We start from the raw sequence: 24,927 nt of genomic DNA on the forward strand, positions 1-24,927 counted from the left end.
CATGCTGGCTGTACCACACGGCTGCAGACAGAAGAAACATGTGACCTGTTAATGAGCGGCGAGTGGCTTGAAACGGCACGCGGCGACTGATTTCCCTCCACAGCGGCCACAGCGCCCTGCCCGCTGCTGCCGACACTTAATAAGAGCTGCTGATAGAGTCATAATCGCCTCCACCGCCGGGGCTCACCTGAGGGGCCAAGCAGGGCTCGCCGAGGCACCTGACCCAGCCTCAGTAAATAAATCTAGTAATAAAGCTGTAGGCCAGAATAGATGCGACTGCAGATGGCACTGTGTGTGTGTGTGTGTGTGTGTGTGTGTGTGTCCGTCCTCACAAGGACAAATCTGGTCAGATTTCCACGACTATCAAAAGAGCTCAGCAAAGACACAGAGGGAATTTAACTGCAGAGAAATAATATCTGACAGAGCAAGAAAGAAGAACGTCATAGAAGCGATGACGTAAACGTGCACGGAGGGAGATGATCGGCCTGCTGTGTCTCCTCCAGCATATCTGAAAGATTTCAAAGATGAGGTGAATGTCTGGATTCATAATCTGAGTTTGAATCTTCACAATCGGCAGCGTCCTCGTGGAAAAATCCTCTGATAGAGAAACCTGGTCATTCGGTCTCTTCAGGTTGTCAGATGACCTCAGTTTGCTGAAGCTGACCGACAGAAGCAACCCCAGATCATAATGTGATGGTAGGAGCGATGCATGCTGGGTGCTGCCCGTCCTCCAATGGCACAAAACGAGTAAATCTGGACTCAACGGAGCAGGTGAGCCTTTTTTTCGTTGCTCCAGAGTCCAGTCTTCATGCAAACTGAAGCCTCTGTGGTGTTTTTTGTGGTGCACAGGTGTGCGCAAAGCCGTGAGTTCAGATTTTTTTAGATTTGATTGAACTAAACCTTTAAATGAACATTTTTTCACTGCTTTGCTTCCAGGTTTGAACTGCGTTGGACAGTTTTAACCTCATCCTAGTTTCCCTTTCTCCTTATTGTTTCCACTGGAGGCCAATAATGCAGCAAAAACAGAACATCTTTCACACGACCACAGGATGCCACAAGTGTTCCAGTGTAGTTGTTGAAGAGATGAGAAGATAATCGTTAATCAGTTAGCACTAAATAACCCAGAGCCAGCCGAACAATATTAATAACTGCAGTAATCATGCAGTGGAAGCACATATTTGCTTATGTAAGAAAGCTTCTTTTGGGCCACTCGGTGTAAATAAGATATCATAAATAATACGTTGATGTAAAGGTTTAATTTTTACATTTTAAAGTCTCATCAAATAAACCTTATTCGCTTACAGGCTGACCTTCACTCAGCAACACTGAGGTTTGTGCCAAACGAGACACATCGAAGAAAGATGCCGGCATGATGGGAATGTGATAGCGTGGATCGGATCCATACAGACATTGGTAATGATCGCTGGTCCCAAACTAACACGAGCTTGTTTGGCTGTTACCTGTGCAGCATCACAACAGAAAAGTGTTTTTCAGGGAACTTTTAACCCTTTGATTCTCTGGGAAACATGATGTCTGCGTGAGATTTAAAGGTGATCCTTAAATGAAGCATAATCGTCAAAGTCATCGTGAAACTAAAAGGAAAAAGTCCAGAAATCCCCAAACGTGTTCAGGACTTTGAATCAGTCCATTCTTACAGAGCGAATGTTAAAGCTCTCTATTACCTTTGACTACCAACTAGATTTTGGCTTTATGTCATTATAGTTTTCTTAATATTAAGAGAAAATATGTCTGGCACAAGATTTTCAGTGAGAACAATCAGGTTCATGTGTGAGAACAAAGTCCTGCAAAGACACGTGTTTGTTCTCTGGAGTTTGTTAAAGTTCAGGAGAGAAAAACATACTCGGCAGGTCTAATAAAAGACTGTAGTGCATTAAAATAAACCATTTCAAGCACGGTAACGGGTCACGTCCCAAATTGGTGGAACTTTTACAAACATTTTCACTGTGACAGGTCAGCTTCTTACCCAGCAGCCTTCAAAAATCCAAACGTTTCCGAGTTAATTCCAGCTGCCTGAAGCCAAAATAATATTTTTAATTCGTATTTCTTTAAAAAATAAATGAATAAATAAATAAAAATCTTGTATGTGTAAAATTGAAAAGCGTGGCACTTTTACTAACATGATACTTTAACGTTAATTCAAAGTGAAATGAGACAAAACTGTTTTTAAAGGATGTAGAAAATGAATCAAAATCGTGTTTTTAATGAGAGACGGGAGTTTAATTCTGCAGATTATCTGACGCTTCAGCGGAGAAGAGAGCAGGTTCGAGGTTTTTGATTAGTTCTGATGAAGCCAGCAGTTAAAAAATATCTCCAATCACCCCAGGTGATCAAATATTTGCAGGCGTGAGGCAGCCAGTACGTGCGCTCTCTTCACACCGCCGTGCTGAATAAACCATGCAGCAATTAAAAACGCTGTGAATTAATTAAGTTTGCATTTCCAATTAAAGCTCTGCCCCCAAACATGCAGGCACATCCCACATACATAAAAGGACAGAGGGTAAATTAAATTACACCGGAGCAGCGCTGCTGGGATTGGAATTCAGAGGGGGAGGCTTGCTTCGATAATAAAAACAGCCATCTCGAGTATCAATAAAAAAAAAAAAAAAAATGGCGGCATGCTTCAGGGAAGATCGAGGTGAAGAGGGCTGGAAAAAAAAGGAGATGCCAATTACCTGCAGAGCAGATACAAATACTGCCAACGGTGAGTGTGTGGAAGTATGAATGAACGTGGTATGAGACTGATTCATGCATCCAATTCCAGAGAATGACTCTTAGAGTCGGGAGAATGTGTCATGTTTTTGCACTTTTAGGAGCCTGACAGGGCGGCACAGCGATGCGGTCGCCGTCGTCCACAGCAGGAAGGTTTGAATCCAGTCGAGGCCTCTCTGCGTAGAGTTTGCATGTTCTTCACGTGCCTGCGGGATCTCTCAGGGTTACCCGGCTTCCTCCCACGGTCCAAAGACATGCACGGGGTGTACTGGTGACTCTAAAGTGGCCCTTGGTATGAAAGCGTGTTTGTAATTTATGTGTTGGCCATGAGACAGACTGATGGCCCCGCCTCTCACCCTGTAACGACTGAGACAGATTCCAGCAACCCTGAGTTAGAAAAGCAGAAGAAAATGTATGTATGGCTGATTCTGTGAACGGGACAAACTCTTGTAATTAGATTGACTCTTACAGGAGGATTTGATCATTTTGGAGAATCGGTTATGGTTTAGTAGTTTTTGCTACTCTGCTGGTTAAAATGCTTTAATCGCTTCTAAGATTTTCCACTGTTTTAGAGTCGAGTCAAAAGACACCACGTTGGCAATCTGTTACCTGGTTTCCTCAAACACGCCGGTGGATGAAACCTCTGAACACCATCTCAGGAAAATCTTCCACCCTGGCTGTCTTCTCCTTGCTCAGTCTTCAATATGAAATAAATAAAGACCTGTAATAAAGAAATGTAAACAATAGAAAACATCTGGCCTATCACGGTGCTGTTTGTGCTGTGTTAGCTTGGTTTACTCTAAAATGTCCTGCAGCGGCTCCTCTTATTTGGTTTGAATTTTCAGCGATGGTGCCGTTCCAGTTTTTAGTTTTGGCAGAAATGCATGAAACCGGTTCTGGACTGGTGTCCTGTCGGTGGGCCACCTCAACACCGACAGGAGCTACTCCACCTGTGACGCCTACGTCATGAAGCTCCCGGCACACAGTTTTTGTGCTGATGTTAATGCCAGAGGTTGTTTGCAGTTGGTCCCTTTCATGCATTCAGTGCCCCCCTCTGTAACCCTCTGAGGTTTTTCACTCTGTGGCTGAGTTGCTGTGGTTCCTAAACACTTCCACTGTGATATAATCCACTCACAGCTGATCGTGGAATATCTCTGAGACAAGAGGCTGCACAAACTGACATGATGCAATGATGGTATTCGCTCACATGACGTAACCGCGGGCTGTATAAAAGGTGGACGCAGTAGAAGCAGAACGCAGATGTAATGTCTGCTCCTATAGAAGGTCTGTGGAAACCTTTCATGAGTTTATGAGCTCAGGCATCGTATTCGGATCAACTTTGCACATTTTCGTCATTCTAAATGTAAGAAAGCCAGAGATTTCAGTCCGATCCGTCCCTCGTCATCAAAACCCCGAGAAAAATATGATTTTTCTTTTCCATTAACAAACAAATGGAAATCAGTTTCCAAGTTTTTATCACAAATTGAGAAACACAACAGAGCTGATGCTGTAGCACAAAAGAGAAAGTTATCTTGAGCCACTTTGTTCATGTGGTCATGCAGCGTATCTCAGCGGTTAATAGAATATGACGGTACAATAGAGACCAGATTAGTTTGAGCCCTAAATGTTTGACAAAAGGCTGAAGTCACCGAGGGTTAGGAAAGCAGAGTTTTCCTTCAAGGCTGATGCACTTCAGATGAATATAAATCATTTATTTCATTTATTTAACTTTTTTGTGAGTCATAAAAACCAAATAATTAAAAAAAAACAGAAAAAGAAAAGAAACAGAATATCAATTAAAGCAGAAACATTACAGCCAGATCTCTGTAAACAAACACAAGATGTAAACTTATGGAAGAAAAACAAAGAAATGAAACACAAAGAAAAGGAAAACATGCAAGTTTCTTTTTGGCAAACACAGATTGTCATTTTTAAAGAAAAGGATTAATGCTGATGATGTCGGGCACGCTGCTCTTCAGATGATAAGAAGGAAGTTTAGGGCTGTTCTTTAAAAAAAGGCACGTTTCATAACTGATCTGCTCGCACAAACACACACGTTGAGTCTGGCTTCAGGTGAAGTATCAAACATCTTTTCAGGGTTCACGTGTTCGTATCATTCGCTTCACTTCAGGTCATTGCAAACATGTAAATGGCTTCTAAACATCACCGCTCCTCCCTCAACCCAGACCGAAGCTGGCGGGCGTCACACCAGTGGGACCCACCGCCGATATTTGCAGTCAATTTGATTATTGGCGACGGATCTTGTTAAAGACGGGCGCGTCCTGCTGACGCCACAGACGCCGTCACCCCTGTAACCTTCAGCAGTGCTGGACTGACGCTGCAGTGCCTTAAAAACACTCGAGTCGCAGCACATTACCTTTCAATTTAAACTGCATTACAGCGGTTGATGAAAAAGCTGCGGCGCCTTTGGAACCACTGCTCAACCCGCTGAACCCTCCCAACACCCTCAAACTGCGTTTGCATGTAAATTGACCACAACTGTTAATTCTTCTACAGGCTGAGAACAACAGCAACAATTAAAACCCGGAAGAAAATACTTTCCCACAGTCTCGTGTAATCATCCTGTACACGCTGCATATACTGTAGGACGTTTTAACTGTGCTTTGGACTAAAAGTGTGGATGTCTTTGCTGGGTCAGCTGACCTGTCCGTTCTTCCTTTGACAGACAGATGCTCAGTTTAACCATAAACATAACCTGGATCTTTATTCTGAGATGTAAACAAAAACAATGTGAGACAATGTAGGAATGTTATGAAGTCCACAGACAAAAAAAGCTGTTTTTACACAGTAAAGGTGCAGAAAATCCTTGTAAACCAAAACTATTTCCCCACTGGAAATACTTCCAGACCATCTGATGTTCAATCAGGCTGACTGGGACTTTTACATACTTCAGCTTCAAACCAAATAAAAGCTCCATTTACCTCACATGTTACCATCACCAGAAAGCAGTAGAAATCTGTACTTGTCCTCATTTTCCATTTGTTCCAAACACTCTGAGGTGTGGAGCCTCAGACACTAATAATCTGAAATTAAAATCCACGGGAGAATTTCACAGCCGCACGCATCCGGGCGGAGATAACCTTTAGGTGGTTTTTATTAAACTTGACCTATGACTCTTTATATGCGGTTTTAATGCTGATCTGAATCCACTGAAATTACATTTATTTAAATAATTATTTATTTTATCCAAACAACTGGGCAAAGACTTCGAGAAGGACTTTGGTGTTACCCAGTCACGATTTAAGCATCTCAAAGTCAAAGCCTTACATAAAGGGAAGTAGTGCTAACCTAGAGTAAACCTAGAGTTTATTATTAGACTGGCAAGTCCTCTACATCCGACAGAGGGGCTGAAGCAGCAGATGGAAAGGGCTGCCTCCGTGAGCCCATAACCCCGTTAAGTGGTAGAAAATGGACGGATGCAACCAAACTACATCAGCCAAGCAGGAATCTGTATCTCTGTTATAAAGCAACACACCTCCCAGCTCTACTTTCTTGCGCTTCTTAAATGCTGAATTTTGTCTTTGGTGGTTGCAAACAGTCACAAAATCATATTCAACAAAAAGAACAAAAGAACTCCTAACAGCTCCAACACACTAAAGCAAAAATAGAAAAGCGACTGAAGATCGGTGAAGGATTGCAAATAATCCCAGACTGATTCATAAACAGTCTGAGTCGGTCTGCACTGATGTGTCTCTACGCAGCAGGTACTTCACTCAGCTGGTGGCATTCTGGTTACGTTGTTACATAAAAACAAAGGTTGCTTATATTAACGTGCAGTTAAGTTGCCGTCCTGCAGCAACTACGTTGCTATCTGATGAGGGACTTCTGTTCTGTTCTAGATGCCAGACTGAATGTAAAATGCCAACTTGACCCTGTTCAATGGCACACTGTCTTGCTGCCTTTTTATTTCCATTTGTCCATTTATTTCCAGAGCTGTTTGTCTCCAAAGGCTGAAAGTTCATTGCCCATGATTGCATTCATCTTTGCCGCGTTGTGATCTCAACTGTTTTCCTTAAAGCAGCGTTTTGTTCACCGTGCTTCGCTTTGCGGCTGAACCTGTCATATGTCAAAGTTACTCTATGCTGTGACAGCTCAGCTCACAGTTCAGGTAAATTTAATTTGGGATCTGCCCGCTTTGTACTGCTGCTAGTTTCTCACTCTGTGGTCACCACGCTGCTGGAGGTCACTGCTGCTTGGGTCTCTGAGCACCACCTACATTTGCCTGCAAACCTGTGTGCGACACTATAAGTCGAGCATGAAGGTTTTTCTGGTTGTTGTTAGTCTGCACTGAAGTATTTCCAGATGATTTCCACTGTAATGTGAAAATCACACAGACAGAATCGTGCAACGGGTCAAAGATGGAAGTGTAAGGGCGATAATGAAGTTGGAAGAAGCTGCCAAGTGTCAGTGAAGTTACCATTGGTGTACAGTACAGCGTGCACTTTATGAAGCTGTGCAGTTGGCTCCCATCGCTTTTGGCCGCGGATGCCTTCGTCACAGCCAGAGCTGAAGCACTGTAGATCTCCATTATCCTGTCAGGTGCAGCTGTGTGATGGATACAGCTCGAGGCTGACAGAGTCATGAATGGGTGCTGAGGAGTAGAAGACGGGAAGACATGCCCTGTGTGTGAACTACAGGCGCGAGTGTCAGGTGATAAACAGAGATGGAGCTCCTCCTGGAAGCCTATCTGTCAGTGGATCTGTCACGGACGGAGCTTCATTGTTCACCAGGGGGAGGCGAGGAGATTGGAGGCAGCCGCCGCTGAGGAATGGATGCACGTCAGACATGAAAGAGTGATCGTCCCCGATCCCTTCGTTTTTCTTCTTCTGTTGGTCCCAGTTCCAATCTCATTATCAAGTTTTGCAACAGAGCACAAGTCTGAATGTGACAGGCTCTTTTTCATGTCTGCTCTTCCGCTTGCTTTAATATATTTTTACTGGAACATTCTGCCCTCAAGGTCCGTCGGATCTTTTCTATAGTTTGGAATATGAATGAGGCAAACTTTAAGAGCAACCCACAGAGCTGTTAAGCAGCACGGCATGTTAAGTAGCATGTTAGAGTACTCAGATTACCAATGAGAGCATATGTTGCTGCAGATCAAAAACAGCACATTGTTGTTGAGCCAGTGTGATGACAGAGCAGACGTCCTTCACACTGTGGAATAATTCATATTCTTGTGTATCAGGGTGATGCTACGTGTCAGCTGCTACTTCAGAAGCACCATTACTGCTGAAGAGGTAGACTGAATAAAACCAACCTGCTCTGCGATAGAGTCACAGCTAAATCCCCAGTAGTCTACAAATCCTCCAGATAACAACATGATCGAGCTAACTGCAAAGGAAAAACTCATTTTTCCACGTTGTAGCATTCAGAACTACTTGGTTGCCCGTAATGTTGTTGTTGTAATGTGAGTCACACCACCCGACTCTAACGCTTGCTTTAAATGAAGCGTTTGCTGGAAGAACGCTCTCCAGTGATGGTTGCGTTGACAATTTTGTCCGATACTTGGACAGCAATCCTGGCGGGTGATAAATAAGGGTTAAACATCTTTCTCTTCTTTTGAGGCTTAAAAAGCCACAAAAAGCCTGTCGGATACATTTTTAAAAAGTGCAAAACTTTGTGAAAAACTCAAACTGTCTGGTGTTTATTGACAAAAAACCCTATTAATAAATTCCCTTTAACTCTCATGCACTGCTCCAGCTTTACTTTTGTGGAACATGAAACATGTGACATTTGGTCCCTTTTGACCAGGACATGTCCTTCAACGCACATATTAAACAAATATGTAAGATTGCTTTCTTCCATTTGTGCAACATCTCTAAAGTTAGAAATATCCTGTCTCAGAGTGACGCTGAAAAACTAGTTCATGCATTTATTACTTCCAGGCTGGACGACTGTAATGAACTGTAAAAAAAAATCCTGCTCCTCACATACAAGCTCTTAAATAATCAGGCCCCATCTTATCTTAATGACCTTGTAGGACCATATCACCCTATTAGAGCACTTCGCTCTCGCTCTGCAGGCCTACTTGTTGTTCCTAGAGTATTTAAAAGTAGAATGGGAGGCAGAGCCTTCAGTTTTCAGGCCCCTCTTCTGTGGAACCAGCTTCCAGTTTGGATTCAGGAGACAGACACTATCTCTACTTTCAAGATTAGGCTTCAAACTTTCCTTTTTGCTAAAGCATATAGTTAGGGCTGGACCAGGTGACCCTGAATCCTCCCTTTGTTATGCTGCAATAGACGTAGGCTGCCGGGGGATTCCCATGATGCATTGAGTTTTTCCTTTCCAGTCACCTTTCTCACTCACTATGTATTAACAGACCTCTCTGCATTGAATCATATCTGTTATTAACCTCTGTCTCTCTTCCACAGCATGTCTTTATCCTGTCTTCCTTCTCTCACCCCAACCGGTCGCAGCAGATGGCCCCGCCCCTCCCTGAGCCTGGTTCTGCTGGAGGTTTCTTCCTGTTAAAAGGGAGTTTTTCCTTCCCACTGTTGCCAAAGTGCTTGCTCATAGGGGGTCATATGATTGTTGGGTTTTTCTCTGTATCTGCTGTACAATATAAAGCGCCTTGAGGCAACTTTTATTGTGATTTGCCGCTATATAAACAAAACTGAATTGAATTTTCAAAAAATATTTGATAAATTACTCTTAATTACATTTAATTGACCCAACAAACGTTCAAAAAAAGGGCACACTGCCCAACCAGCAGCAATAAGGCTTCCTGTACGGGAACCACAAACTGAAACACAGATACGAGTTCTCAGTTCTTGGTGTCAGTCAGGATGATGTTGGCTGTGACAAACATGAGGCTGAAGGCAGCCCACAGCAAAACGAACCACACCCAGAAGCTGTGGCGGAAGGGTGACCGGTGCTTGTTGATGGCATCTCTGCCCATCACAGGCTCCAGGTGGCGCCTGGCGTAAAAGACAAGGAAGGCTGGGACAATGTACTGGATCCCTGTACCGGCATAGGACCCTGTGATTCCCACCAAGGATTCCAAGTTGTGTGTACAGAAGGCAACCACGATGGGGGGCACGAGTGTAATGAGGGGAAATACCACTCGGTCCACCACCCACGGGTAGGTACCTCCGTCTCGGTGGAACAGGGTCTTCCAGTTGTTTCGAAGCGTGACGGCGATGATGGGGAAGTTGGTGCTGATGGTGAAGACGGGGAACAAGCCGAGGAAGTAGCGCAGCACCGGGATGTCTAAGACGTCGCAGTTGTCTGTGAAGTTCAGGGTGTACATGTCGTAGAGCAGCGAGCTATCGAAGCAGAAGATGGCGGTGAACGAGAGGAGCACGTAGAAGCCGAGGATGAGGATGTAGTCGAAAAGCACCAGCGAGCCGACGCGCTTCTTGTTAGAGATGGGCGTCACCAGGGACGGCAGTGAGTGTTGGCACATGAAGGAGTAGACGCACACCCCGAACAGGTTGGGGACCCCAGACAAGGAGGCGACAGGTGGGTGTCCCGCGCCGTGGTCTTTACCGATGCGAATTACTGCCAAGATGATCATCATGGTGAAAGCTGGAGGGACAAAAACAAAACAGGAAATAGATTTTAAAAACCCACTGATGGCAGAAAAGCTATAATATTATTGTACATTTGACCATCCTGGTAGAAAGGAGAACTATTCTGCTCATTTTCAGCTCCACTTTATTTTTCTTGAGTAGCTATGAAAGAAGTTAAAGTTCAAAACAAGCCTGCTTTCTTCCAACTGACTGCACCCCACAAACAGAGGATTTAAATCAGCAGGCCAGTGGGGCGTCAGCACCGTGTGCCTCAAATGACCCCCAAAGACCAATGGGTGATTCCTCGGCAACCTCCAGTCAGTAGGGAAAGATGTGTATTCCTCAACCAGTTGGTGAGTGCTTGTTGAGTTTGCGGACTGAAATCTGTTGCCGAGAGGATCCTCCACCAAAAACCTCCCTGTGTTTGCTTTGGCTGCTAACAGATATCTGAGGTTCCCACAGTTTACACGAAAGACCCTGACGAGCAAACACTTGCCAACTAACCACCGAACAGTAGCGCACCATATGGCATTTTTGAAAAGGCCCAGCTTTTATTTTGACAGTGAACAGTCTCCATTTCCAGTTTGCATAACACTTTTCACAGTTTTACTGCTTTTACTAAGAAGGCCTAGTTGGCAAATTCAATTAAGTTCAGTTTTATTTATACACACCGCCAAATGACAACAACAGTTGCCTTAAGGCGCTTTATAGTGTAAGGTAAAAACCCTACAATAATACAAAGAAAACAGAAAATCTCAACAATCATATGACCCACGTATGAGCAAGTGCTTTGGCAACAGCAGTAAGGAAAAACTTCCATTTAACAGGAAGAAACCTCCAGCACAGGGGTCCCCAACGCCAGGCCTCAAGGGCCTGCAGCGTTAGATGTGTCCTTGAACCAACAGCTGATTCAAATGGCTAAATTTCCTCCTCAACATGTCGTGAAGTTCTCCAGAGGTCTGCTAATGAACTCATCATTTGATTCAGGTGTGCAGACCCAGTGTGAGATCTAAAACCTGCAGGACATCGGCCCTCGAGACCTGGAGTCGGAGACCCCTGCTCTAGCAGAACAAGGCTCAGGGAGGGATGGCCGCCTGCCTTGACTGATTTGGGTGGGGGTGGATAGGGGTTGGTGGGTGGGTTGGTTGACACACAAATATTTGCAGACAAGTTGGAGTCCTCAATGCAACTTGCGGGTGACTGTAGACATCTGCAAAGAACTTAATCATAGGGAGGTTTTCAGTAGTACCCATATAACTCTGTGCAACTAAGTAGTAACAGGAAGCACTTGGCAACAGGAAAATACCCGTTTTCCCTTAGTGATCGGTGGTTACTATGGGGTGCTTGACCGGTCTCTATGGTTGTGTGACTGCAGCCTCAGCGTGGTGGCTGACAGGAGTAAAAGGGAAATGTTGACCATTACACTAAATGAATCATTTCTCTGGGTTTAAATACAGAAATGTAAGTCAAATGAATCAAATAAGCATCTTACATCTATATTAGAAACTATATAGCTCTTGCAGATTATATTTTTTGAAGATGTTTAACTTCAAACTTCTGCAAACTATTACAGTAAATGTACTTTTTACACATTTTCAATTAAGCTATTTTAAAGATATCATGATCTGGTCATCTGGCCTTCAGTGTTGCGCAACTGCAGCTCAAAAAAAATCTAATTTAGTTAAATATCAGTAACATCACTCTAACATTAGTTACTAACATCCACAGGGTTAAATCTTGTAATCTTCCAAGTGTTATCAAAGGTATTTAGATTGAATCTTGTGTTTGTGAGTGCAGGACTGCGTTAGTGTGAGGGAGCTGAACTTCCTGTACATTATTTATCAACTTTACAAATAACAAATAAAAGAGATGATAAATAGTAAAGAGGGAGGGTTTAAGCCAGCGTTTTTCTGATGGTCTCACTTGATTTTAATGTTCTTGTAAAACAGCAAAGTGTACCCAATAAGTATTATTTTGGTTTAAATCCAGGCTTTACAGCGTCAGTTTAATTCAACTTTTTTAAATGAAGTATTTGGTGCATATAATCCACTCAACTCCAAACTGGTTATCAGATTATTATTATTATATAAAAATAAAATATAAACATGAAAATATCAGAAATAATTGTCTCTCCACCTTTTTTGTGCTTTTATTTTGAATTAAACTGGGCTTCCAAAACACGCCATACATAAAGTTGAAGGTGCATTTGACTGATTTCTATAGTTATAGAGTGAATTCTCTCAAAAGATCAACGAGGTGAAAACCTGATATGGTGACCACATTGTAGTCCGGTCTCAGTTCTCTCAGAGTTTAACCTCATGTGGATAAAGATGGCAGTGCTGAACTGCCTTCCAGCTGTTTGTTCCAGAAACATCAGGCGTAAAAAACAAACCAGCGGTCGTTTCACGGCCCAGTATAAAACCGTCCTGCGGTTCCCACTGCAGCTCCAATTGATTTCAGGAGGCGCATCGTTGGCAGCTGTGTCTAAAGGAGACTCCTGAGAGCCGCATGCAGTCCTGTTACAGGCTAACGGTCATGTGGCCCAGCAAGCCATCTCTCCTCTCACACACACACACACACACACACACACACACACACACACACACACTCAATCAACCCGTGACACCAGGAGTTAGTCATAGCCCAGGCCAGGAGCCAGCTCCTCAGCTTTCATTATCAGCTGTCCTTTAAACACTTGGTGACATTTAGGAAGTGTCACTCGGACCATTATATGCCTCATATCTGCAGTAAAATAATTCTATACCTTAAACTCTGACATCACTCTATAAGACTGAGACTCACGCTGTCTTTGATGGGAATATCTAACATCTGCAGACCAAACTGTAGGGATGCAATATGCCACAAGGCAAGCTTTGTTCATCTACACTGTACAAGAGGCAAAATAACTGCTGACCAAAGAAGAACCAGGAAAAAAAGCTCATTTTGCCTTTGTTTTAGTGTTTCAGTGTTTCAGTGTGGATGTAGAGCTTTACAAAAGAGTAATCTGATCTCTGAAAAAGAATATTCACTTTTATTCACTTGCTTAAATTTACCTGCATGGATAACGAACGAAATCAGCACTGATTTCAGTATAACTTGGTATATATTTTATATCGTGCACAATTTTAAAAAAGGCAACGACACGACACTGCAAGCTCATAAGGTACCGACTCATCTATCACAAAGCAGCGACACTTTAAAGCGCGCCGTCCTTTATCGTCTGTTTTACTCAGAAAGTGAAGATCATTTAACAGAGAAACATGGCGCTCATCAGAAGTGTTTTTACTGAGGTCATACGTCAAAGGAGAAGTGAGCTAATTTTGTCATAGACCTCGATTCAAACAGACTTCTTTGCAGAACCAGAAAGGTCGCCCCCTACTGGCCACGTCAAAAGAAAGCAACTCCATTAGACCCAGAAGCTGTGTCCATCGTTTAGCTTTCTCCAAAACTCGGGCCATTGTCTCCAGAGGCTAAACTCATGGGATTATAACTGATGGGCCGCCTGATTGAACACTTGCTGAAAATGTAGCCGTGTCAGGAAAACACAACACAGCTACATTTCGCACCCTTGTTTCACGCTTGCCTTGAATTTCACATGTAAGCACAAACTCTGTAAAACCTGTTTCACGACTGTTCAATATTGAATGCATCTTTGGCTTAGGCCCAATGTAATCTGTGGCTCCGGGGAAAGCTCTGCGACTCCCCGCTACAACCTCAACCCTCTTACACAGAGATGTCAAACGAATGGGCAACACACCAGCTTTCAAGGACGATGACACGCAAAAAAGTCCCTTAATTTATCTGTGCTGTATAGATACTCTTTCTGAATTGCTCCTCTTCCTACAAAACATCTGCAATGTGTGAAAGAGTCATTGCCAAAACCATCTGTCTGCCCCCTTTGCTCCGCCTGTCTTCTTTCTCCTTCAAACTCTCATCTTTTTCCGCCTTTCTGTCTGCACGAAGCTATGTGTGACACACTGTAATGTGTGGTCACATTATGTGATTTAATTTTTGTACATTGTATAAGCTTTTAGGTGTAGTTTTGTTAAGGAAGGGCCTTAATCTTGTGATTTTTGTTGGAGATCCAACATGTGGTGTGATCCCTAGTTACGCCACAAGGGGGCACTTCCGCCCCAGTGAGATGGTTTAGGGTGACGCTACTGCTCGTCTTCAGATCTGGCAGAAGCGAGAGAGGAAACACACTACCTGTCGTCCATCTCATAATTTATCTGTTTTTTTCAGGTTAGTAAGTAATAAGGCCACACATGTGGTCCACATAATTTACATGCCAAATAAGGGTAAAACCTGACCAGCAGTTTGTTTTGCTGGGATCTGTATTTGTCTGTTTTGCTCATTGAAATGTGTTACGATCGAGAGTAGGAGCTAGCTTAGCTCGCCACATCCTAGAGTAGCTGGTAGCTTTGTTGTTTTCTAAACTTAAGGTACCCTCTTGTAACAAAAGTACACCACGGCTCCTGTATATTTGAGTTAATGTGTTCGCAGAGACAGTTTGATATGTTGTCACTGTTATTGTCTAAAGTTAGTGTAATAACCTATAATAATTCTGATCGCTCTGCAATGTTGATGTGGAGATTTCCACTACACAGATACGCCATTAGTATATGGTACAGTACTGGAATGTTTGCTTTATCAAACGATGTGTGAAAAAAAGTGTGATTTATAGCTCTCAGTAACAAACAACAGAGATGACTGTTTAGATTTTTGTTTATACTATTATTATACTATTTTAGTTTATTCTGATTTTGGGCTTTGGGAATGTGAGACAGAGATGTTAAGAAGTTTTTGCAACCTGTTGTGAACACATGAATGTGTTTAAATTCAGATCTGGCAGAAGCGAGAGAGGAAACACACTACCTGTCGTCCATCTCATAATTTATCTGTTTTTTTCAGAACCAGACATAATCTGTCAGCCGCCCTCTTGCTTGGGGTGTGTTACATATGTGTGAAATAGCTGGCAACTAAACCCGTCTGCCTGCGGTACACCAGGGAGACGAAGGTGCAGGGGAAGAGAAAGAAGGCTTTTCTCCATCTTTCTCCAACACTCACAGGCTGCACAGGAAGGAAACTAGCACGGGGCTTTTAATTAAGAGTGCCTCAGGGTGGTTGGGCACGGTTACATTACCTAAAGCACCTTTTTCCAAGTCTGGCCAAGATTAAGATGCTGCAGGAGAGCCTGCAAGGACAACGGGGCTGGTTGTACTGGGAAGCTCCCAGTCAAATCTTATTGAAGCTTAAAAATGAAATATAACTCCAAATGCTTTTAAATTGAAAAGAATCGATTGGAAAACATTTCTTTGGCCCACAATTAGAACGTTTTTATGCTGATCAGAGACAAAGCACTCATTTATCCCACTAAAGTCACAGGAACCAACTCATTATAATTCAAAGTAACTGAAAGTCAATCAGATGGTAGAGAGGAGCTGAGCACTAGATTGAAGCCTTTCATAATGTGCTCATTTGTCACCGGCCCTCGCCTGCATAATGCTACACGAGGTGGGCAAATCACGTCCGGCCGTGACAATTTTATCGCGCTCATTGCACCTATAAGCCATGAATCTCAATGCTGGAGTACTGTACAGCTGTAAAATGAAAGCATATTAGCTTTGATCACCTTAACTGAGTGTAGAAGTTTATTTACATAGTAAATTCAGTAAGGCCTCATAATTCTCTGGACTGACGTAAGAGACGAGCATAAGGGGCATTCATTACTCCTTAAAAGGCATTATTCAGTGACAAATTACAGAGAGCCGGGTAGTGCGTACACACGACTCTGCGTTAATCTAAACTCATCACGTCTTCTTGTAGCCATTAATGCTCCTGTCTTCTTCTGTGGTTTTTATTTGCTCACCGGAAACATTTCACACATAAATCTCAAATGATTTCAGGAGAATTAGACCCAAAGATAATTTTACCAAGTATGTGAGCGAGTAAAGGCGTAGATGTTTAAACTAAACAGTATTATTTTAGTGCTCTATTGTAGTCTTAGCCAATTCTAAAACCTAAAAATGCCAAACCAGTTAACTGACCTGTAAATTAGGTGTCACAAACATCGATGTAGTCCTCACTTGCTAGTATACACAACAGGAAATGCTGTGCGCCCTGCTGAAATGACTCCTTTTGGTTTAGGTGATGGATTGAGTGTGCAAAAGGCACTGGAGCTGTTAATGCTACTATTCGCACGTTGATGCAATCTGACATCTCATGGACTTCATCATAGGAGTGACTAATGTCTGATCTGACGGTATACTTGCATATCTACCAGTCATCAGCCATCTTTGGCCTGTGGGAGCTTATTTGGGCAGTTATACTGAAATCACAGGTTATAAATGTTTGAAATTAAACTTTCACAATCACCTTCATGGACTGGATTTCAGTGCCACGTCTGTGCAGTGCACATGTGGAAGCGTGAAAACAACACCCATCTTTCAAAGCCCCTGCACAACATACCATCACAGACAGGATGAGCCATTACCCCTGCACCTACCCGTCGAGATAAGCTAATTCAATGCGCCTTCACATAGACACACTGAGCCCAACCAATACTCTCCACCGCACTTGACGTGCGACAACAGGAGCTGAGTAAATTGAGCAGCCACGTATCCCAATCCCCACGACTAGGCCCGTCAATCTCTTTGAGCCAGTGATTTATATTACCTGGATGGGAACGCCATTGACCTTGTGAGGAATGCTTCAACTTAACGACCCTCCAGAGCAAGCTCGTACGGCTGTGTTGTCTCTAGTAGCAAACATAGCAGACGCGGTTAGAGCCAAGGCTGGCAGACTCTCTCAATGCTCCAAGAAGTCATCGACTGCCTTGAGAGAAAGACTCCCAGATGCTATCGGAGAAGAGATGGGAATCCTGGACTCAATCAATGAGGAGAAAATGGTAGAAGGTGAGAGGTGATCAATCTCATGTGCAGTGGTGCACAGGAAAGCTGAAAGTTGGGAGGCCCTGCTCTTTGAATGGAACAACGCGAGTACTTAAGTGTGAGCAATTCACTGATGACTGCAGGAAGGTCAAGGACTTCTGCGCTGTGCTTTGATGCTTAAAAAAGCAGCCGTGCTGAAGAGGAAATGCTGCGCGCTCGAATGTAACACGAGGTTCTGGTGATGCTGCTTGTTTTCTTGTCACGTTGGCCAATTTAAGCATCCCCCCCTGGCAGTTTTAACGCACAGCAATCTTGCCATCCCTAATTAAGAGAGGTACTCCTTGAGCACTCTTGGATAATCTCTGCAGTAATTAGTAGCTCCGGCTCTTTGCCCAGGTCTCACCAGGGTTTCAGGAATTCTCACTGTGCCGAGCCTCCATCACGTCAAGCCTATCAGGAACAGAGGTAGCGAGCTGCTGGGGCTGTTGAATTACTCGTATTTGTTGGGTGATAAGTGGCTTCCTCGCCTCCTAACGTGCTCTGTGATGTTGGATAGGGCTTTCTGTATACATGGCACAAAGCAGCGCAGCAGTTGGCTGCACCGTTTAGCACCCCATGCTGCAGCTGAGGTTCACAGACACGAGCCAGCCAAACCTCTGTTTCACTGATTTAAATGCTTTGATAAAGATGCAAAATTTCATTTTATTTATATAGCAACAACTCGCAACATCAGTCGCCTCAAGGTGCTTTATAAAAAGGAAACAAACAATGTAAAGAAGTGGTTTATTCTTCATTTAAAAAAAGGTTAGGACTAAAAAAATAACATTTCTCTGGCTCATTCTACTTTCTCAAAAGAAATTATTAGATTTTTATACTTATTCTATACTATGACTTAAATATGTTGATTTTAAATGACTGTGATGCTTTTTTAAATTGTCCGTGTCTAAAGTAACTTATAAAATAGACTGTCAGGACTTTCCCAGTAAAACGGTTTCCAGGGGAAGAACTACGAATAAATGTTAAACATCACGAGTTTAACATGCAGTCATGTGTCATCTTCGAAACAACTCTGGTGCATCAATAAAGTGATAAAACGGCAATCAGAGGAAGTCCGTCTGCTATCAGTTTGCAACTGAAAGGGGCCAAACTGGTAATGACATGCGAACTGTGATAGCACAGCAATTAGCTGTGACACATCAGGGAAAATCTGCATGAACAGATATTAACTCGCATTAAGAGCCCAGCCAATTGTCAGGGTTTTGAAAAAACAAAAGCACAGCTCCTGTAGGACAGCAATCAACCACAAAATGAAAAAGGTGCTCAGATTATTAATAAACAGAATAAAACCAGTTCAGTCGAGTTGCAAAAAGACATCGCAGAGTGCGAAAAATTCAGCAAAGTTTTATCTCCTAGCTCAACACAAACTCAATGTTTGGGAAAAATCCATGGTGGATTTTATACTGACGTTTAGCTGCTACGTTGGATATGAAGCACTTAATACAGTGTAACTAATGAAGCCCCTCTTACCAAACAGGAATTTGAGCATCAGGGGAAGAGCACAGTCAAACTGTCATCAGATTCATGGAAGGATCTCTCCTCTGGAAAATGTTAGCTAATGCAAGTATCCATGTTAATATATGAAAAATATAGACAAGGTCTGTTAATTGACCCTCAATGCTGGTCTATAAACTCCACGAAGCATTTTCATGTTATTTTACCAGCTAATGTTACAAACTAACCATCACCAGATTCCTGCAGTGTAGCTAGGTTACAGCTACCTGCTTGCTAACATTGTACATCCTGCTATTAGCTGCTTTGTCATGTCCAACCCAACTTTCTGTAAGTATACAGTATATATACTGGTTTCCCAGTTGTTACCCAGCAGTGAGTGCGTGCAGTGGACAGTGTCAGCCGTTTACATTTTAATCAATGTTTTTAAAAAAGCCTACAAAACATAATTCTAATATTACGCCTAATTAAGGTCAAATGTCAAATAAATGACGACCACAATGCTAAGTTGATTAAGCATTAACGATTTTTTAAACAAATGGCTGAAACTGCAGCATTACATTTTAATCACTTTAATCAAATCTTTCTGTGTAATGACACCGCCTCTGAGGTAAACAAAGACCTGAGGTCAGTGTCTCTAATTAAAAGCTTAGCTAGTGGATACAGTTGTATTGGATCGTGATTCCTGAACCACCTCAAAACCATCTCTGCAGAAAATCAAAGTGGCCATCACACAAAGGAACATCAGTGCTAAGCAGCGAAGCCAAGCAGGCAGTAAAAACACTGAAAGTGGTCGTGATCATGTAAATGTTTAGACGCAAAAAAAGAAAAGGTTCTTTGCTCCTGACAGCACAAATGTCACTGAAAGCCAGAACAGGACTGATGCTCATCAGCTGGTCTTGAAATGTAATTTTTCAGGACCTCTGAACTGTGATTCTGGCTGCTGCTCACTTCATTAAGACCGGCTCATAATTCACCCCTCGCTCTGAATGAGCAGAACCTTTCCAGTCAACAAGCCACCAGAGTCCCCCTGACCTTCAAAAACAATATCTCAATCCCATGGCCATTTAAAATGGCAGTGGGCAGCTGTGAGCATCCCTGCGGGGAGTTTCTTGGCTCTTTACATTATGTTGTTGTAAACTAAGAACATTAGATGGATGGAGAGACCTGCGGCTCGCTGAAACTTACAGCATTTGACTTACAGCAAAAGCTATTTATGAAAGATGAACTCAGGACAAAATCTTAAAGATTTAAAGTGTTTTAAATGAATTACACTGAAATCAAAAAGTACTATTTTACTGGACAAACTAAAGTCACTCCATCGCAGCCATATCCTGCTGCCAGCCAGTCAAGCTAGAGTGTAAATCTATGTTTTCATTTTTCCCAATAATGGGAGATGGGAGTTTCCTGATCGAGGACTGTTTCAGCCACAAACATCGAGTACAAATGTTTAAAGGCTTTCCTGCTAAGTAAGTCTGATGGCTGTTTTTAGGAGCCCTGAGATCCACATGGCACCGACCTACTGATAAACTCAGACAGCAGCCCCTCTACACATCTATCCACACGTCTCAGGAGAGATGGCTGGCAGTAATGAATACTTATTTACTGAGCGGACAGGCTGTTAACTTTTTCCCTTTGTCTCATATGACTCAATAACAATTAGAGAAGCTGTGTACTCCTGTAAGTGTTTGGAAAGTGTCCTTCTGGAGCACCAGTAATGATCCACTCTGCTGACAGCGGGCAGGAAGAGGCCGGCTGCAACAGGTTACAGCAATGTCTGCCTTTACCTTATATTTATTAAGATTAATGTGGAAAAAAACAACAAAAATAAGGTGAAGACACTCCAACTACATCTAACTGCAGCTACAACGCATCGTGTATACATAACACTGAATATTCATATACAAGCTGTACACTGTGGTTCCTTCTCTGTCTCCTTGTCCTTCACCAACATGTGAGGTACTTCTGCTGTGAGACACGTTATCGCAGAGATGCAGATGGCCCTGATGACGTCCTTTATTAGTCACTATAAAGCATTAATTTAGATTTATATGGCACCGCTGCAAACAAGGTGACTAAATGACTGCAGCTAGGAATTCTGGGTTGTATAAAAGGTGTCGCGCTGACCCAGGCTAATGGCGACTCTGCTGAATATCCCAGCATGTCACCGACAGCCGAGCAGCAGGCAGGTACACCATCACTCATGTTTGGTGTAAAAATCGGGGCTCTCTGGACAACGAGGTGACTACAGTTGAGTGGCAACAACTGTGACAAGGCCGGAGCCGAGGGTGGCGGGCGGGGCACCGACGCACCGGCCAGCTGCTACCCCTGACATCAAACGCACCCCGTCCTCGCTCAGGGCAGCACATGTGACTGCAGGTGCATCCGGGGACTGGTGAGTAATGGTCAGGAGGGGAGGCAGGGTCTCCTGTCTCATGTGGTCAGTGTCAGCGCCTTCAAATAAAGCGGATACCAACACCCAGGGACACAATATAAAAAACAACTACACAACATACATTTTCCAGATGGTAGAATTACAAAATATGGGGCTACGAGTACGAGCGCCCCAGCTCGCAAACAAGCTTCTTATCGTTCATTTGTTCATATTCTGCATGCAGCCTATTTGCTCCAGCACATTGACTCGTCCTCAAGACGCAGCTCATGCAGAAATACTCCAACAAGCAATCTAAAACTCAGACTGTCTTTACACACTGGGAAGGCTGCTTGCTGCTCTGCACCAAAAACAAAGATGCACAACTGGACAGAGCAAAGAAAAGGATCCAGGCTGATAATAAGGATCGATGGTGTGATGGATAAAGTAGGCCGCGACGAGGGCCAAGACATCTGTGCACAGGTCAGCACTTGGACTCGGAGTGTTACAGAAGGTTATTAAGTCCTCATTTTAACGTGTAACAAAGTGGAAACTGCTGGATGTAAAACAGGACGTGAAAGTCGACACGAAACACAAAAATGTTTTGAAACAGCGCCAACGCTTTAGCTGTCGTCTCTCGTAAAGAGGTCGACTTGCTTCTGGATTGTTGTGGAGCGCTTTTATGTCCGAGAACAGTACTGACCTTTACAGACACTGACTGAATGTGTGCTGTTTGTGTAGTTGACTAAATGTATGCCACTGACAGAGCTGCTTGGTGTGAATGTCACTACAGGAGAAGTGTTAATTGATCATAGAAGATAATTTCCAGACAAAAGGAAAGACTGGGAATTTTGATATGCTTCACTAGTTAAATGTGCTGCAGGACTGTATATGTTCAGCTGATAACCGGCCTCTTCCCCCAGTGTATCCGTCTGTTTATAGCTTTGAAGGGTTTTTAACTTTTAGCAGGTCGTATATTTATCCCATACTGGTAATATGGGCAGCTGAGAGGCCCGTGCAGCTATATTTAACTACTAACTACTACATTTTTATCCCTCTAAGAGCCGGTCAATGACATGATCACTTTACTAGTGAATAATTAATTCACTCTAATGTTCAGTAATCAGCTAGCCTGATCTATTTCAGCTGCTTCAGCCCAGCAAGGTGACGCAGAAATTCATCCACAGGACGAGAGACTCACTGGAGACGCAGCTGATTTTGATGCTCACGTTCAGAGAGAATTATTTAATAGTTAGTTTAATAAGCACGTCTGCTTCTCTTCTCTGCCAAAATTCGACCTAAAGTACAGCAGACCAAGAACAAAATAAGTACGACAAGTTTATCTTTGGCTTTTATCAACAACTTCAACGTAATTTTGATGGTTTACCCCCGCCCTACAAGAAAAACAGGCTGGTTTTTCTTTTTTAACGATTTGCTGTTCCAGTATCTTCGCTTGTCCACTGGAGCCGTTTTAAATCATTATCCCGTGTTGTTTGGAGCCCTGCAAAAGTGACACGACCAATCAATTGCAGAGCCAGGGGACGCTGAGACGAGGAAGAGGGAAGGATGCAGCTAAAACCCGCGTGTTATTTAGTCAGACGATGGACAGAGCGCGAACGCTGTTGTGTCTGCGTGCGTTTACGTGAGCGAGCGTGCGGCCGTACGGGGGCGGCGGGACTGCCGTGATTCAGTGGTGTTGTGATTTTAACAGTGGACCCAGGACGGGCGGTTTATTTTCATCCGTCACCATGTGAGTGACGGTCCAATCAAGCTTGGGACGGGCTGTCAAGCCTGTCAGGCTGAGGAATGAGAGGAGATGGGAGTCAAAGACACAGAGCAGGACCAAACCATGATGGACGGACCTTAAACGCAGCAGCCACACAGGCAGGTGAAGGCAGGAGGGAGGGATGAAAGAAACTCTGAGGGAGACGCCGATAAAATGGAAATATGCGTGTGTGGAAAAAGAGGCTGCAGAAATGGAGAGGTCACAGAAAGCGAGGGGAGAAAATAGTGAAAAGAAAAACAGCACGTTACGAGGGAATACTGCAGGAATGTTTTCTTACCAATCCATCGCATGAGTGAGGTGAGAATCTGGAGATACTTTGTCTTCTGGGCGTTGAAGAAGGTGAACGGGCCCAACAAAACAGTGAACACGCTCTGTGGGAACAGCAAATGGGAAAGCACATTTAGCTAGCTGAAGAAGGCACATTAATTAATGAAGAAGTGCTTTACATTTCTTAATTAGGTCAGAAATCAATCACAGTCATGTAAAAGCTGCCTTTGAGTGCTTCACTGTGAACCATAAGAGATGAAAAATACAGAGAATGTAGACAGAAGCACTTTTTATTAACCTCCAAAATTGGGAAAATCGCCACAGAAAAACCACCAATGCAAACTAAAACGGTCCATTACAGTAAAATTGCTCAATAAAAATAAATATGTCAGAGGAAAAAATGAAATGACTCAGAAAAGTAACAAAAGCTCAATAAACTAGAAAAAATACATCAATAAGGAAAGTGTTTTTATAAAAAAATACAATTGTTCTAATGAAAGTGTCCAATATATTGTGCAGAGTAACACAAACAGTGCAGGATCCTGAAACTAAACCAAGAGATTAACAGCAAAGTCACGTTTCCTGCGTTACATGAATAATAACCTGTCAGTCAATCTGTTAAATGAAAGAAAACTTCCAACGTGACGTTCTGCTCGTCTGTATTACTGGATCGGACTGTGAAGCTACTGTAAAGTATCTCTTGTGTTCTTACACTGGGCCACAGTTCACCTTCTGTCTGATATAGGTCGTTTTAGCCCCTCCCCCTTTAATCAACAATATTCTGATCGGCTGTCACTCATCAACATGTTTGGGCTTCTCTGCTCACAGGAATTACCTGCGCATACACTGACCCCGTTATTTGAAACTGTGGCCACCATTATAACGAGACATGTCAGGGGTTTCTTGTGTATGAAAAGCAAAAATACACTTTTAATTTTCAAATGACCAAAAAGAACTATCTCCCCATTTTAAGCCAGAAAAATATCTCATATAACAACAGACAGGAACGAAAACACAAAACTGGAAAAACACTTTCTGGCTTCAGCATCGCAGCTTTTCCCAACTCCTGAGTTGGACTGATCCTGCAGACTTTAGCCAGCAACTCTTTTTTTGTCTTGCAGTTGCGACACTGACATGCAATTCTGAAACGCTATCGAAGACGCAACGTTCCTCAAGTGCTGTCAAAATCCCATCAGCGCTCTCAAAGATGGGTGAAAAGATGAAGAGGTGGCCCAATCCATAGTACAACAAAAATTTCAAATCCTCCCAGGCCACAGCTCTGATAGCCTATCAGATACTTTCTTTATCAAGAGCTGCAATCAGACGCAGCTCAGCTACTGTAGCTCCATTCCCATCAGCTCCCATCACTCCCTCTCCCCCACGCCTGCAAACGTATTCCCTTCATCCGTCTCTTCCATATCCCCGCTCTCTGACACTCTCAGGTCTGACTGCACAGTTTGAGTGGCATGTGATCTCCGAGGCAGTCGCTTGTGTGCTTTTTCATCTGAAGAGCAGCCTGCAGGCTTTCAAAGAGAGGACCTCGCCCTCCCATCAAACGCATGAGGACAGACACACACTGACACACACCTCTGCAAGAGCGCAGGATTTCAGCCCAGCAATGGAGGTGCACAAACAGGCTGCTTAACACCTTCCAAAGTACTTGAAAAATAAAAAGAATGAGGCGAATTTAGCACTTTTAAAATTTTGATGAAGAAAACACCGAGTGCCACCAGTGTATCCCTGAACGAGGACTTCAATGGCACAAAATCAAATAATACCAGAGTTTGTATAAAAGGGTGGGTGGATGGTAACACAAAGGTGCTTTTATAATGTTTGAAGACA

At 43.2% G+C, this 24,927-nt stretch overlaps 1 protein-coding gene across 2 annotated transcripts in view; it reads right to left on the reverse strand.

The window, feature by feature from the left end:
* Positions 1-3,739: 3,739 nt before the first annotated feature.
* Positions 3,740-24,927, reverse strand: part of slc38a12 (solute carrier family 38 member 12) — a 79,813-nt gene continuing 58,625 nt past the window's right edge. The window contains exons 9-10 of one of the 2 annotated variants that reach the window (XM_085272178.1): positions 23,096-23,189; positions 3,740-10,278 (exon numbers count right to left, since the gene is read on the reverse strand). In XM_085272178.1, coding sequence (XP_085128304.1) covers positions 9,515-10,278; positions 23,096-23,189 — 858 coding nt within the window. In that variant the 3' untranslated portion in view covers positions 3,740-9,514. The remainder of the gene's footprint in view (positions 10,279-23,095; positions 23,190-24,927) is intronic. The other variant, XM_085272177.1, reaches the window with a different exon arrangement.

This window comes from Mchenga conophoros, linkage group LG4 (assembly GCF_057382185.1).
Source record: "Mchenga conophoros isolate Kocher_MC1m ecotype Shallow Benthic linkage group LG4, M_conophoros_male_GT1.1, whole genome shotgun sequence".
Classification (NCBI taxonomy): Eukaryota; Metazoa; Chordata; class Actinopteri; order Cichliformes; family Cichlidae; genus Mchenga; species Mchenga conophoros.